At 47.2% G+C, this 14,106-nt stretch overlaps 1 protein-coding gene across 4 annotated transcripts in view; it reads left to right on the forward strand.

Annotated features, from left to right (window-relative positions):
* Positions 1-14,106, forward strand: part of LOC139461037 (intermembrane lipid transfer protein VPS13A-like) — a 142,129-nt gene that overhangs the window by 117,538 nt on the left and 10,485 nt on the right. For all 4 annotated transcript variants that reach the window (XM_071242534.1, XM_071242536.1, XM_071242537.1 and 1 more), the window contains 15 exons: positions 787-909; positions 1,043-1,155; positions 2,733-2,886; positions 3,715-3,940; positions 4,067-4,136; positions 4,250-4,358; positions 4,720-4,839; positions 6,535-6,671; positions 6,778-6,859; positions 9,751-9,864; positions 10,196-10,271; positions 10,602-10,765; positions 11,053-11,134; positions 11,325-11,412; positions 11,644-11,758. In XM_071242534.1, coding sequence (XP_071098635.1) covers positions 787-909; positions 1,043-1,155; positions 2,733-2,886; positions 3,715-3,940; positions 4,067-4,136; positions 4,250-4,358; positions 4,720-4,839; positions 6,535-6,671; positions 6,778-6,859; positions 9,751-9,864; positions 10,196-10,271; positions 10,602-10,765; positions 11,053-11,134; positions 11,325-11,412; positions 11,644-11,758 — 1,773 coding nt within the window. The remainder of the gene's footprint in view (positions 1-786; positions 910-1,042; positions 1,156-2,732; positions 2,887-3,714; positions 3,941-4,066; positions 4,137-4,249; positions 4,359-4,719; positions 4,840-6,534; positions 6,672-6,777; positions 6,860-9,750; positions 9,865-10,195; positions 10,272-10,601; positions 10,766-11,052; positions 11,135-11,324; positions 11,413-11,643; positions 11,759-14,106) is intronic.

The raw sequence follows: 14,106 nt of genomic DNA on the forward strand, positions 1-14,106 counted from the left end.
CATGTAGGCTGAAGTCAGTGGGGTATGGTGGCTGTAAGTTCATGTAGGCTGAAGTAAGCCTGTTATGGTGGCTGTAAGGTCATGTAGGCTGAAGTCAATGGGGTATGGTGGCTGTAAGGTCATGTAGGCTGAAGTCAGTGTGGTATGGTGGCTGTAAGGTCATGTAGGCTGAGGTGAGTTGGGTATGGTGGCTGTAAGGTCATGTAGGCTGAAGTAAGTTGGGTATGGTGGCTGTAAGGTCATGTAGGCTGAAGTAAGTGGAGTATGGTGGCTGTAAGGTCATGTAGGCTGAAGTGAGTTGGGTATGGTGGCTGTAAGGTCATGTAGGCTGAAGTAAGTTGGGTATGGTGGCTGTAAGGTCATGTCGGCTGAAGTAAGTGGGGTATGGTGGCTGTAAGGTCATGTAGGCTGAAGTGAGTTGGGTATGGTGGCTGTAAGGTCATGTAGGCTGAAGTGGGTTGGGTATGGTGGCTGTAAGGTCATGTCGGCTGAAGTAAGTGGGGTATGGTGGCTGTAAGGTCATGTAGGCTGAAGTAAGCCTGTTATGGTGGCTGTAAGGTCATGTCGGCTGAAGTAAGTGGGGTATGGTGGCTGTAAGGTCATGTAGGCTGAAGTTAGCCTGTTATGGTGGCTGTAAGGTCATGTAGGCTGAAGTTAGCCTGTTATGGTGGCTGTAAGGTCATGTAGGCTGAAGTCAGTGGGGTATGGTGGCTGTAAGGTCATGTAGGCCGAGGTGAGTGGGGTATGGTGTGGAGGTGACTGACAGTGATGCGTTGTATACTGCAGGATGGTATCGGGGAGTTCTTCTTCGACTCGGATACCAAGGTTTACTGGGTGTCATTCCTTGACGGCATGCAAAGAGTGCTGCTGTTTACTCAAGATCTGGCCTTAGCAACTGTTGCACAACAGGTAAGTGATAAACCAATTCAACTAATTAATGTGGTACAACTATACTTTGCTTATAAGAAGTTATATATTTATGAAGACATACGTTGCTGTTGTAAAACTCTGTGTTATGATGTTGTTTAACATTTCTTCCTAGGCTGGTGAGCTGGAAAGGATAGAGCTAGAGGTGAATATTTGTATACAGGGTCTCGGCCTGTCTCTTGTCAACAACTACAATCAGACAGAAGTGGCCTTCTTGGGTATCACCAGGTGTGTATAAAAAGAGACAAGGTTTGTTTACAGAGGCCAGTTGTGTATACACAGGCAAGGTATCACCAGGTGTGTATACAGAGACCAGGTGAGTATACGGAGGTCAGGTATCACCAGGTGTGTATACAGAGGCCAGGTATCACCAGGTGTGTATACAGAGGCCATGTGTGTATACAGAGGCCAGGTATCACCAGGTGTGTATACAGAGGTCAGGTGTGTATACAGAGGCCATGTGAGTATTCAGAGGACAGGTATCACCAGGTGTGAATACAAAGGTCAGGTATCACCAGGTGTGTATACAGAGGACAGGTATCACCAGGTGTGTATACAGAGGTCAGGTATCACCAGGTGTGTATACAGACACCTGGTATCACCAGGTGTGTATACAGAGGCCATGTGAGTATACAGAGGCCAGGTATCACCAGGTGTGTATACAGAGGTCAGGTATCACCAGGTGTTTGTACAGATGCCATGTGAGTATACAGAGGCCAGGTATCACCAGGTGTGTATACAGAGGTCAGGTATCACCAGGTGTGTAAACAGAGGTCCGGTATCACCAGGTGTGTATACAGAGGCCAGGTATCACCAGGTGTGAATACAGAGGTCAGGTATCACCAGGTGTGTATACAGAGGCCAGGTATCACCAGGTGTGTATACAGAGGTCAGGTATCACCAGGTGTGTATACAGACACCTGGTATCACCAGGTGTGTATACAGAGGCCATGTGAGTATACAGAGGCCAGGTATCACCAGGTGTGTATACAGAGGTCAGGTATCACCAGGTGTTTGTACAGATGCCATGTGAGTATACAGAGGCCAGGTATCACCAGGTGTGTATACAGAGGTCAGGTATCACCAGGTGTGTAAACAGAGGTCAGGTATCACCAGGTGTGTATACAGAGGCCAGGTATCACCAGGTGTGTATACAGAGGTCAGGTATCACCAGGTGTGTATACAGAGGCCATGTGAGTATACAGAGGCCAGGTATCACCAGGTGTGTATACAGAGGTCAGGTATCACCAGGTGTTGGTACAGATGCCATGTGAGTATACAGAGGCCAGGTATCACCAGGTGTGTATACAGAGGTCAGGTATCACCAGGTGTGTATACAGAGGCCATGTGAGTATACAGAGGCCAGGTATCACCAGGTGTGTATACAGAGGCCATGTGAGTATACAGAGGCCAGGTATCACCAGGTGTGTATACAGAGGTCAGGTATCACCAGGTGTTTGTACAGATGCCATGTGAGTATACAGAGGCCAGGTATCACCAGGTGTGTATACAGAGGTCAGGTATCACCAGGTGTGTAAACAGAGGTCAGGTATCACCAGGTGTGTATACAGAGGCCAGGTATCACCAGGTGTGTATACAGAGGTCAGGTATCACCAGGTGTGTATACAGAGGCCATGTGAGTATACAGAGGTCAGGTATCACCAGGTGTGTATACAGACACCAGGTATCACCAGGTGTGTATACAAAGACCAGGTGTGTACACAGAGACCATGTATCACCAGGTAATATAATTTGCTACACCTTAGCACTGCTACAGAAAATTTATCTGTACTCCACTGTTTCAGTTCTGGCATCATCTGGGAGGAGAAGCGGAAGCGTTACAAGGCCATCAAGATGAAGGATGGCATGGTACTGGAGATGGCCTACCAGAAGCACTTGGCTGAGTTGGCTGTCGGCAAGACTCCTAATGCCAGGATGGTGCTGGAAAACAAGTTTGATGTGAGTCTACTTCACAGTGGCTGGCCTAGATAGGGTGTAGCATGTAGTGGCTGACCTAGATAGGGTATAGCCTGCAGTGGCTGGCCTAGATAGGGTGTAGCCTGCAGTGGCTGGCCTAGATAGGGTATAGCCTGTAGTGGCTGACCTAGATAGGGTGTATCCTACAGTGGCTGACCTAGATAGGGTATAGCCTGCAGTGGCTGGCCTAGATAGGGTGTAGCCTGTAGTGGCTGGCCTAGATAGGGTGTAGCCTGCAGTGGCTGGCCTAGATAGGGTATAGCCTGTAGTGGCTGGCCTAGATAGGGTGTATCCTACAGTGGCTGACCTAGATAGGGTATAGCCTGCAGTGGCTGGCCTAGATAGGGTATAGCCTGCAGTGGCTGGCCTAGATAGGGTGTAGCCTGTAGTGGCTGGCCTAGATAGGGTATAGCCTGTAGTGGCTGGCCTAGATAGGGTGTAGCCTGCAGTGGCTGGCCTAGATAGGGTATAGCCTGTAGTGGCTGGCCTAGATAGGGTGTATCCTACAGTGGCTGACCTAGATAGGGTATAGCCTGCAGTGGCTGGCCTAGATAGGGTGTAGCCTGCAGTGGCTGGCCTAGGTAGGGTGTAGCCTGCAGTGACTGGCCTAGATAGGGTGTAGCCTGCAGTGGCTGGCCTAGATAGGATGTAGCGTCTTGTGACTTCTTTGGTGCCTTGCATGATCAATCTTACTGCAATCAGTGACGCAAGACACTGTTGGAGAGGAGAAAAAATGTCAGTTACTTAGCTCAATAGACATGTGGAATAATGTTGCCTTTGTCTGAGACTTCAGTGATTTCTCTGTTTCAGGTGGACTTCAGCAACAAAGATAAGATGATGATGTTTAAGCCAAACAAGCGAGAGATCCGGCGTAGTTTTGTAGATGGAATCTGGCTGCAGTACAAGACATCGGCCCACCAGCTGCAGTTCCATGCCAAGATCAACCGTCTGCAGCTGGACAGTCAGCTGAAGGGTGCCGTGTTCCCCACCATACTAGCCCCAATACCTCCACCCAAGTCTGTGGCTGCAGAGAGTGGTTAGTAATATAACACTGTATTGTCAAGCATTAAATATTGGTTTTCTGTTTTGTAAAATTTCAGTGTGTAGGATTCATTACAAAGAATCTCTGAGGAGAGCCTGAGAACATGTGTTGTGATTTCAGTGCCCAAGCCCTTCACAGAGATCAGTCTGATGCAGAGGAAACATGAGCACAGCAATATTGCACAGATCAAGTAAGTCCTCTTTATCAGTCTGTTTACAGTACATCTAGTATTTCTTTCGTCTGTGCCTGTCACAAGCACATGTTGGTACACTTCTGTCAGGTATGTGCGGTGCTTGTTGCCAGGTATGCCAAGGTCCTCATCCAGGAGTTTGCTGTGAAGGTGGACCAGGGATTCCTCAATGCGCTGCTGGAGCTGTTCGCCTCTGGGGAGCCAGTGTCAAGAGAGCAGGAGGTGGGACTGTCAGCATTCCCCTTTAAGTGCACACATACGCACAGAAACATACGCGTGCACACACACACACAGACACACACACACACACTCGCACCACAAAAATACATGTGTCTGCGCAAACGCTCACGCTCACGCACACACTGAGCAGGCAGGGCACACAGCCATCCTTCACATATACTTCTTCAGCCTGACTTACTGGAATCTGTTGTGCAAGGTGAGAATAAGTGCCAGGTAAATGTAACTGTTGAAGATAACTGTTTAGTTGTTACACATAAACCTGTTTGACTACTTCCCAATGATATGGATGTAGCTCAAGCCCGGGGGATGTTGGACAATTTAGTAATGCGATGTTTGTTACCAGACGAAGGAGTTTGAGGCGGATGTGAAGAAGACTGATGCAAAGCTGATGGATGTGGTGGGCCTGTCTCTGGCCGAGGAGCAGAAGAACTTCTATGACTACCTCCATCTCTCCCCCATCAAGGTGGGTTCCACTGTAGCAAGCTAGTAACACCTCAGCAGGGCCCCTCACTGTCTTAGGCATGTCGGAACTCTACAGTGCAAAGTAAATGAAACAGTTTAGGCGTAGTTTTAACATGCCAAAGGCTGTGATAGCCACTGATGCCTGACAAGAAGAGAAATGCTCTGTGTTCCTTTGGAGGTACCATCTGCATGAGGTGGTGCTCCCCTCTTTAATGTATTAATGACAACGATGAGTGATAGTGTGTTGAGCTAGTAGTGTGTGTTGGATTTGTGAGTGATTGTGATTGTGTGTGGAGCGGTGTATGGAGGTGGTGTGTTAGTGTGTGGAGGTGGTGTGTGAGTGTGTGGAGGTGGTGTGTGAGTGTATGGAGGTGATGTGTGAGTGTGTGGAGGTGGTGTGTGAATGTGTAGAGGTGTGTGAGTGTGGAGGTGATGTGTAAGTGTGTGGAGGTGGTGTGTAGAGGTGATGTGTGAGTGTGTGGAGGTGGTGTGTGAATGTGTAGAGGTGGTGTGTGGAGGTGATGTGTGAGTGTGTGGAGGTGGTGTGTGAGTGTGTGGAGGTGGTGTGTGAGTGTGTGGAGGTGATATGTGAGTGTGTGGAGGTGATGTGTGAGTGTGTGGAGGTGATGTGTGAGTATCTGGAGGTGATGTGTGTGGAGGTGATGTGTGAGTGTGTGGAGGTGATGTGTGAGTGTGTGGAGGTGGTGTGTCTGGAGGTGGTGTGTGGAGGTGATGTGTGAGTGTGTGGAGGTGATGTGTGAGTGTCTGGAGGTGATGTGTGAGTGTCTGGAGGTGATGTGTGAGTGTCTGGAGGTGGTGTGTGACTGTATGGAGGTGGTGTGTGAGTGTGGAGGTGATGTGTCTGGAGGTGATGTGTGAGTGTGTGGAGGTGATGTGTGAGTGTCTGGAGGTGATGTGTGAGTGTGTGGAGGTGATGTGTGAGTGTCTGGAGGTGGTGTGTGGAGGTGATGTGTGAGTGTATGGAGGTGATGTGTGAGTGTGTGGAGGTGATGTGTGAGTGGCTGGAGGTGGTGTGTGGAGGTGATGTGTGAGTGGCTGGAGGTGGTGTGTGAGTGTCTGGAGGTGGTGTGTGGAGGTGATGTGTGAGTGTCTGGAGGTGATGTGTGAGTGTATGGAGGTGGTGTGTGAGTGTGTGGAGGTGATGTGTGAGTGTGTGGAGGTGATGTGTGAGTGTCTGGAGGTGGTGTGTGGAGGTGATGTGTGAGTGTGTGGAGGTGGTGTGAGTGTGTGGAGGTCATGTGTGAGTGTCTGGAGGTGGTGTGTGAAGGTGATGTGTGAGTGTGTGGAGGTGGTGTGTGAGTGTGTGGAGGTCATGTGTGAGTGTCTGGAGGTGGTGTGTGAGTGTGTGGAGGTGGTGTGTGTGGAGGTGGTGTGTGTGGAGGTGATGTGTGAGTGTCTGGAGGTGGTGTGTGAGTGTGTGGAGGTGATGTGTGAGTGTGTGGAGGTGGTGTGTGAGTGTGGAGGTGGTGTGTGAGTGTGTGGAGGTGATGTGTGAGTGTCTGGAGGTGGTGTGTGAGTGTGTGGAGGTGATGTGTGTGGAGGTGATGTGTGAGTGTGTGGAGGTGGTGTGTGAGTGTGGAGGTGGTGTGTGGAGGTGATGTGTGAAGGTCGTGTGTGAAGGTCGTGTGTGTGTGAGGTGGTTGCACACACTGACAATAGGTCTGTTTGTGTACAGATACACTTGAGCTTCTCCCTGCAAGGCGGCGGCGGTGATGACAGCGGGAAGCCCACTCAGCTTCACTCCAACGTCCTCAACATCTTTATGCAGAGCGTGGGAGTGGTGCTCACTGATGTCCAGGATGTAGTCTTCAAGTAGGTTCACCCCCTGGATTCTTCTTGTAATAAAGATATTGTTTAGTGAACTTTGGCGCCATTGCTCTTCAACTACCTCCACATCTTGTGTTGTACTTTGTTGCAGACTGGGGTACTTCGAGAGGTCCCACACCTTCTACAACCAGAGTCAGCTTGTGGGAGAGATGACTAGACACTACGCCGGACAGGTAACTATACATAGCTGCTGAGACAATACTGTAACACTGGACAGGTATATTTACACAGCTGCTGACACAGTACTGTAACACCGGACTGGTAAATATACATAGCTGCTGACACAATACTGTAACACCAGACTGGTAAACATACATAGCTGCTGACACAACACTGTAACACCGGACTGGTAAACATATATAGCTGCTGACACAATACTGTAACACCAGACTGATAAATATACATAGCTGCTGACACAACACTGTAACACCAGACTGGTAAACATACACAGCTGCTGACACAACACTGTAACACCAGACTGGTAAATATACATAGCTGCTGACACAATACTGTAACACCAGACTGGTAAATATACACAGCTGCTGACACAGTACTGTAACACCAGACTGGTAAACATACACAGCTGCTGACACAACACTGTAACACCAGACTGGTAAATATACATAGCTGCTGACACAATACTGTAACACCAGACTGGTAAATATACACAGCTGCTGACACAGTACTGTAACACCAGACTGGTAAACATACACAGCTGCTGACACAACACTGTAACACCAGACTGGTAAATATACATAGCTGCTGACACAAAACTGTAACACCGGACTGGTAAACATATATAGCTGCTGACACAATACTGTAACACCAGACAGTTAGATATACACACCTGCTGACACAACACTGTAACACCAGATAGGTAAACATACACAGGTGCTGACACTATACTGTAACACCGGAGAGGTAAATATACACAGCTGCTGACACTATACTGTAACACCTGACAGGTAAATATACACAGCTGCTGACACTATACTGTAACACCTGACAGGTAAATATACACAGCTGCTGGCACAATACTGTAACACCTGACAGGTAAATATACACAGCTGCTGACACAACACTGTAACACCGTATAGGTAAATATACACAGCTGCTGACACTATACTGTAACACCAGACAGGTAAATATACACAGCTGCTGACACAATACTGTAACACCAGACAGGTAAATATACACAGCTGCTGACACAACACTGTAACACCGTATAGGTAAATATACACAGCTGCTGACACTATACTGTAACACCGGAGAGGTAAACATACATAGCTGCTGACACAATACTGTAACACCGGATAGGTAAACATACACAGGTGCTGGCACAATACTGTAACACCGGATAGGTATATATACACAGCTGCTGACAATACTGTTACACCGGACAGGTAAATATACACAGCTGCTGACACTATACTGTAACACCGGAGAGGTAAATATACACAGCTGCTGACACTATACTGTAACACCAGACAGGTAAATATACACAGCTGCTGACACTATACTGTAACACCAGACTGGTAAATATACACAGCTGCTGACACAGTACTGTAACACCAGACTGGTAAACATACACAGCTGCTGACACAACACTGTAACACCAGACTGGTAAATATACATAGCTGCTGACACAATACTGTAACACCAGACTGGTAAATATACACAGCTGCTGACACAGTACTGTAACACCAGACTGGTAAACATACACAGCTGCTGACACAACACTGTAACACCAGACTGGTAAATATACATAGCTGCTGACACAAAACTGTAACACCGGACTGGTAAACATATATAGCTGCTGACACAATACTGTAACACCAGACAGTTAGATATACACACCTGCTGACACAACACTGTAACACCAGATAGGTAAACATACACAGGTGCTGACACTATACTGTAACACCGGAGAGGTAAATATACACAGCTGCTGACACTATACTGTAACACCTGACAGGTAAATATACACAGCTGCTGACACTATACTGTAACACCTGACAGGTAAATATACACAGCTGCTGGCACAATACTGTAACACCTGACAGGTAAATATACACAGCTGCTGACACAACACTGTAACACCGTATAGGTAAATATACACAGCTGCTGACACTATACTGTAACACCAGACAGGTAAATATACACAGCTGCTGACACAATACTGTAACACCAGACAGGTAAATATACACAGCTGCTGACACAACACTGTAACACCGTATAGGTAAATATACACAGCTGCTGACACTATACTGTAACACCGGAGAGGTAAACATACATAGCTGCTGACACAATACTGTAACACCGGATAGGTAAACATACACAGGTGCTGGCACAATACTGTAACACCGGATAGGTATATATACACAGCTGCTGACAATACTGTTACACCGGACAGGTAAATATACACAGCTGCTGACACTATACTGTAACACCGGAGAGGTAAATATACACAGCTGCTGACACTATACTGTAACACCAGACAGGTAAACATACACAGGTGCTGACACAATACTGTAACACCAGACAGGTAAATATACATAGCTGCTGACACAACACTGTAACACCGGATAGGTAAATATACACAGCTGCTGACACTATACTGTAACACCAGACAGGTAAATATACACAGCTGCTTGCACAATACTGTAACACCGGATAGGTAAATATACACAGCTGCTTGCACAATACAGTAACACCTGACAGGTAAATATACACAGCTGCTGACACTATACTGTAACACCAGACAGGTAAATATACACAGCTGCTGACACAATACTGTAACACTGGATATGTAAACATACACAGCTGCTTGCACAATACTGTAACACTGGATAGGTCAATATACAAAGCTGCTGACACAATACTGTAACACCGGACAGGTAAATATACACAGCTGCTGACACAATACTGTAACACCGGATAGGTAAACATACACAGGTACTGACACAGTTGACTGTGGTTAATTGTTTATTAATATAAGCCATGGTAATTCCCTGATTGGTTGTTGATGACGCACTCATGAATGTCCTCCTCCGGTGTGTGCCAGGCCATCAAGCAGATGTACGTGCTGGTGCTGGGGCTGGATGTACTGGGCAACCCCTTCGGCCTCCTCCGCGGGCTGTCAGAGGGAGCAGTCGATCTCTTCTATGAACCGTGTCAGGTAAGGGAACTTGTCGTGTACATGTCCACATGACTGAAAGTTCATCATGCCCTCGTTGTCTGGCATCTGACATCTGTACACTTCTTGTCCTTAGAAATAACTGAACTAATAAAGCTGAACCTTCACTAGCTTGCTCCCATCAATGGTGACACCTGAATTTGTTCATTTTCTCAGTTTTGTCGAAACAAATGAAAATTGCCATTTATATATTTGCGTTTTCAACATGGGTTGTAAATAAAAGACTTCTCATGTTGCTTTGGTGCTGTTAGAGGCCATAGAGAGTCAGTTATTTTTGTGAAAATAGTACTATTGTATATATGATGTGTTACAGGGTGCTATCCAAGGACCAGAGGAGTTCGCCGAGGGCCTGGCGCTTGGTGTACGCAGCCTGTTCGGACATGCTGTCGGTCAGTCTTTCTGTCCCAACTGGACACGTATCAGCATGCTTATTAAACAGTTGCATTTCATGTCATAGCCTAGTGAACTCTTCAAGAGGCCAGTACACTTCCTGTCCAGAATCCTGTTAACAATTTGGTCACGAGATGCCACTTTATTTTAGGTCCTGAGTTGAAAGTTGATTGATTTGTTAGTAAACAATCCTAGTCCTGTCAAGGTTGATAGCCAGATGCATTGATTAGTATGAAGGGGTAGATGCGGCTGCTGCTGTGTTGCTAAGAATGATGTTGGTGTTGCTAAGGATGATTCTGTCACCAATGTTGCTGGTTTTGTATGCATAGGTGGCGCCGCAGGAGCCGTGTCTCGGATCACAGGGACATTGGGTAAGGGCGTGGCGGCCCTGACTCTGGACGATGACTACCAGAAGAAGAGGCGAGAGCAACTCAACAAGCGACCAGCTAATGCCAGAGAGGGCTTCGCTCGTGGAGGCAAGGGGCTAGTGATGGTGAGTGTTGTGATGATACTTTAGATCCTGACACATACTGAAGTGATTGTCCATATGTCTTAGTGTAATGCATCCTCAAGATTTCACATAATTAACAAGGTGCACAAGTACAAGCTGGAGACCCAGCCTCCATGTTTGTTCTGAATATAGCAGGTGACTGTTGTGGGACTTGTTGGAATTGGGGGATCTGGTTAAAACCTGCTGGTATTAAAGATATTTCTTTGTGTTTGACTACACTTGTGTTAATGTATCTGATGTCCCATGCGGTTCTGTGTGTATCTGTGCAGGGTGTATTTGACGGTGTGACTGGCATCGTCAGGAAACCCCTGGAGGGTGCTCAAGAAGAGGGAGCCAAGGGTTTCTTTAAAGGTAACTACTCAATACAGGGGGTACAGCATTTCCAAGGGACAGTTGTGCTTTCATTTGATATATAACATGACATGATACAATTAATTTTGATGGATCCTTTCCTAAAAATGCATTCACATGCAATGTGGCCCATGAAGATGAAGTCTCTGTGTGTGCTCCTGTGGTGATGACAGTGTATGTATGTTTCCAGGTATCGGCAAGGGTCTGGTCGGTGTGGTCACAAGACCAACAAGTGGAGTCATCGATTTCGCCAGCAGCTCATTTGAGGGAATCAGAAGGTATTGTTCTGGAAATGAAACTGAGGTGACATACATCTGGTAATAAGCATAGACAGCTGATTGATGTGACAGAGAATATGTTAGTGCAAGTGCAAATGCATATTGGTTCAAGCTGAATGTAAAACCTATGTTACTCATTACAGTGTACAGCAGTACACTGACAAGTATTGAATGGCTCACTTGTTAAGACCTTGGTATGAGGAACTACTAATTGTTAGTGTTGGTCTCCAGGATTGCTGAAATGTCTGATGAAGTACGCCGACTCCGCCCGCCCCGTCGCTTCCACAATGACAAGGTGATCCGCCCCTACAACCATCAGGAGGCAGAGGGCTACGCCATCCTGCAGGTACACATTGATACACTTGGCTGTGCTGGTTACTTCCTGAGACCTGTGACATTTTCATCACGTTTGGTCTCACGTTGCTTTTCCTAACGAAGACTGAGGCTTTAGAACTCATGAACTGGCTCAGTATCAGCATGGTGGTTCAAGGGTGCCATCTTCCATGTTATACCAAGAGCTCCAACATCAGTCATCTTTAAGCCAGGTTAGAGAACATCCTCACTCTCCCCATCAGTGCTGATCTGGTCACTTGTGTATAAGAGAACATCCCCACTCTTCCGATCAGTGCTGATCTGGTCACTTGTGTATAAGAGAACATCCCCACTCTCCCCATCTGTGCTGATCTGGTCACTTGTGTATAAGAGAACATCTCCACTCTCCCCATCTGTGCTGATCTGGTCACTTGTGTATAAGAGAACATCCCCACTCTCCCAATCTGTGCTGATCTGGTCACTTGTGTATAAGAGAACATCTCCACTCTCCCCATCTGTGCTGATCTGGTCACTTGTGTATAAGAGAACATCCCCACTCTTCCCCATCTGTGCTGATCTGGTCACTTGTGTATAAGAGAACATCCCCACTCTTCCCCATCTGTGCTGATCTGGTCACTTGTGTATAAGAGAACATCCCCACTCTCCCCATCTGTGCTGATATGGTCACTTGTGTATAAGAGAACATCCCCACTCTTCCCCATCTGTGCTGATCTGGTCACTTGTGTATAAGAGAACATCTCCACTCTCCCCATCTGTGCTGATCTGGTCACTTGTGTATAAGAGAACATCCCCACTCTCCCCATCAGTGCTGATCTGGTCACTTGTGTATTAGAGAACATCCCCACTCTTCCCCATCTGTGCTGATCTGGTCACTTGTGTATGAGAGAACATCCCCACTCTCCCCATCTGTGCTGATCTGGTCACTTGTGTATAAGAGAACATCCCCACTCTCCCCATCAGTGCTGATCTGGTCACTTGTGTATAAGAGAACATCCCCACTCTCCCCATCAGTGCTGATCTGGTCACTTGTGTATAAGAGAACATCCCCACTCTTCCCCATCTGTGCTGATCTGGTCACATGTGTATAAGAGAACATCCCCACTCTCCCCATCAGTGCTGATCTGGTCACTTGTGTATAAGAGAACATCCCCACTCTCCCCATCAGTGCTGATCTGGTCACTTGTGTATAAGAGAACATCCCCACTCTCCCCATCAGTGCTGATCTGGTCACTTGTGTATAAGAGAACATCCCCACTCTCCCCATCTGTGCTGATCTGGTCACTTGTGTATAAGAGAACATCCCCACTCTCCCCAACTGTGCTGATCTGGTCACTTGTGTATAAGAGAACATCCCCACTCTGCCCATCTGTGCTGATCTGGTCACTTGTGTATAAGAGAACATCCCCACTCTCCCCATCTGTGCTGATCTGGTCACTTGTGTATAAGAGAACATCCCCACTCTCCCCATCAGTGCTGATCTGGTCACTTGTGTATAAGAGAACATCCCCACTCTGCCCATCTGTGCTGATCTGGTCACTTGTGTATAAGAGAACATCCCCACTCTCCCCATCAGTGCTGATCTGGTCACTTGTGTATAAGAGAACATCCCCACTCTCCCCATCAGTGCTGATCTGGTCACTTGTGTATAAGAGAACATCCCCACTCTCCCCAACTGTGCTGATCTGGTCACTTGTGTATAAGAGAACATCCCCACTCTCCCCATCTGTGCTGATCTGGTCACTTGTGTATAAGAGAACATCTCCACTCTCCCCATCTGTGCTGATCTGGTCACTTGTGTATAAGAGAACATCCCCACTCTCCCCAACTGTGCTGATATGGTCACTTGTGTATAAGAGAACATCCCCACTCTGCCCATCTGTGCTGATCTGGTCACTTGTGTATAAGAGAACATCCCCACTCTCCCCATCTGTGCTGATCTGGTCACTTGTGTATAAGAGAACATCCCCACTCTCCCCATCTGTGCTGATCTGGTCACTTGTGTATAAGAGAACATCCCCACTCTCCCCATCAGTGCTGATCTGGTCACTTGTGTATAAGAGAACATCCCCACTCTTCCCATCAGTGCTGATATGGTCACTTGTGTATAAGAGAACATCACCACTCTTCCCCATCTGTGCTGATCTGGTCACTTGTGTATAAGAGAACATCACCGCTCTTCCCCATCTGTGCTGATATGGTCACTTGTGTATAAGAGAACATCACCACTCTTCCCCATCTGTGCTGATCTGGTCACTTGTGTATAAGAGAACATCCCCACTCTCCCCATCAGTGCTGATATGGTCACTTGTGTATAAGAGAACATCCCCACTCTTCCCCATCTGTGCTGATCTGGTCACTTGT

Source organism: Haliotis cracherodii, unplaced genomic scaffold, assembly GCF_022045235.1.
Source record: "Haliotis cracherodii isolate W230 unplaced genomic scaffold, xgHalCrac1.p SCAF_14, whole genome shotgun sequence".
Classification (NCBI taxonomy): Eukaryota; Metazoa; Mollusca; class Gastropoda; order Lepetellida; family Haliotidae; genus Haliotis; species Haliotis cracherodii.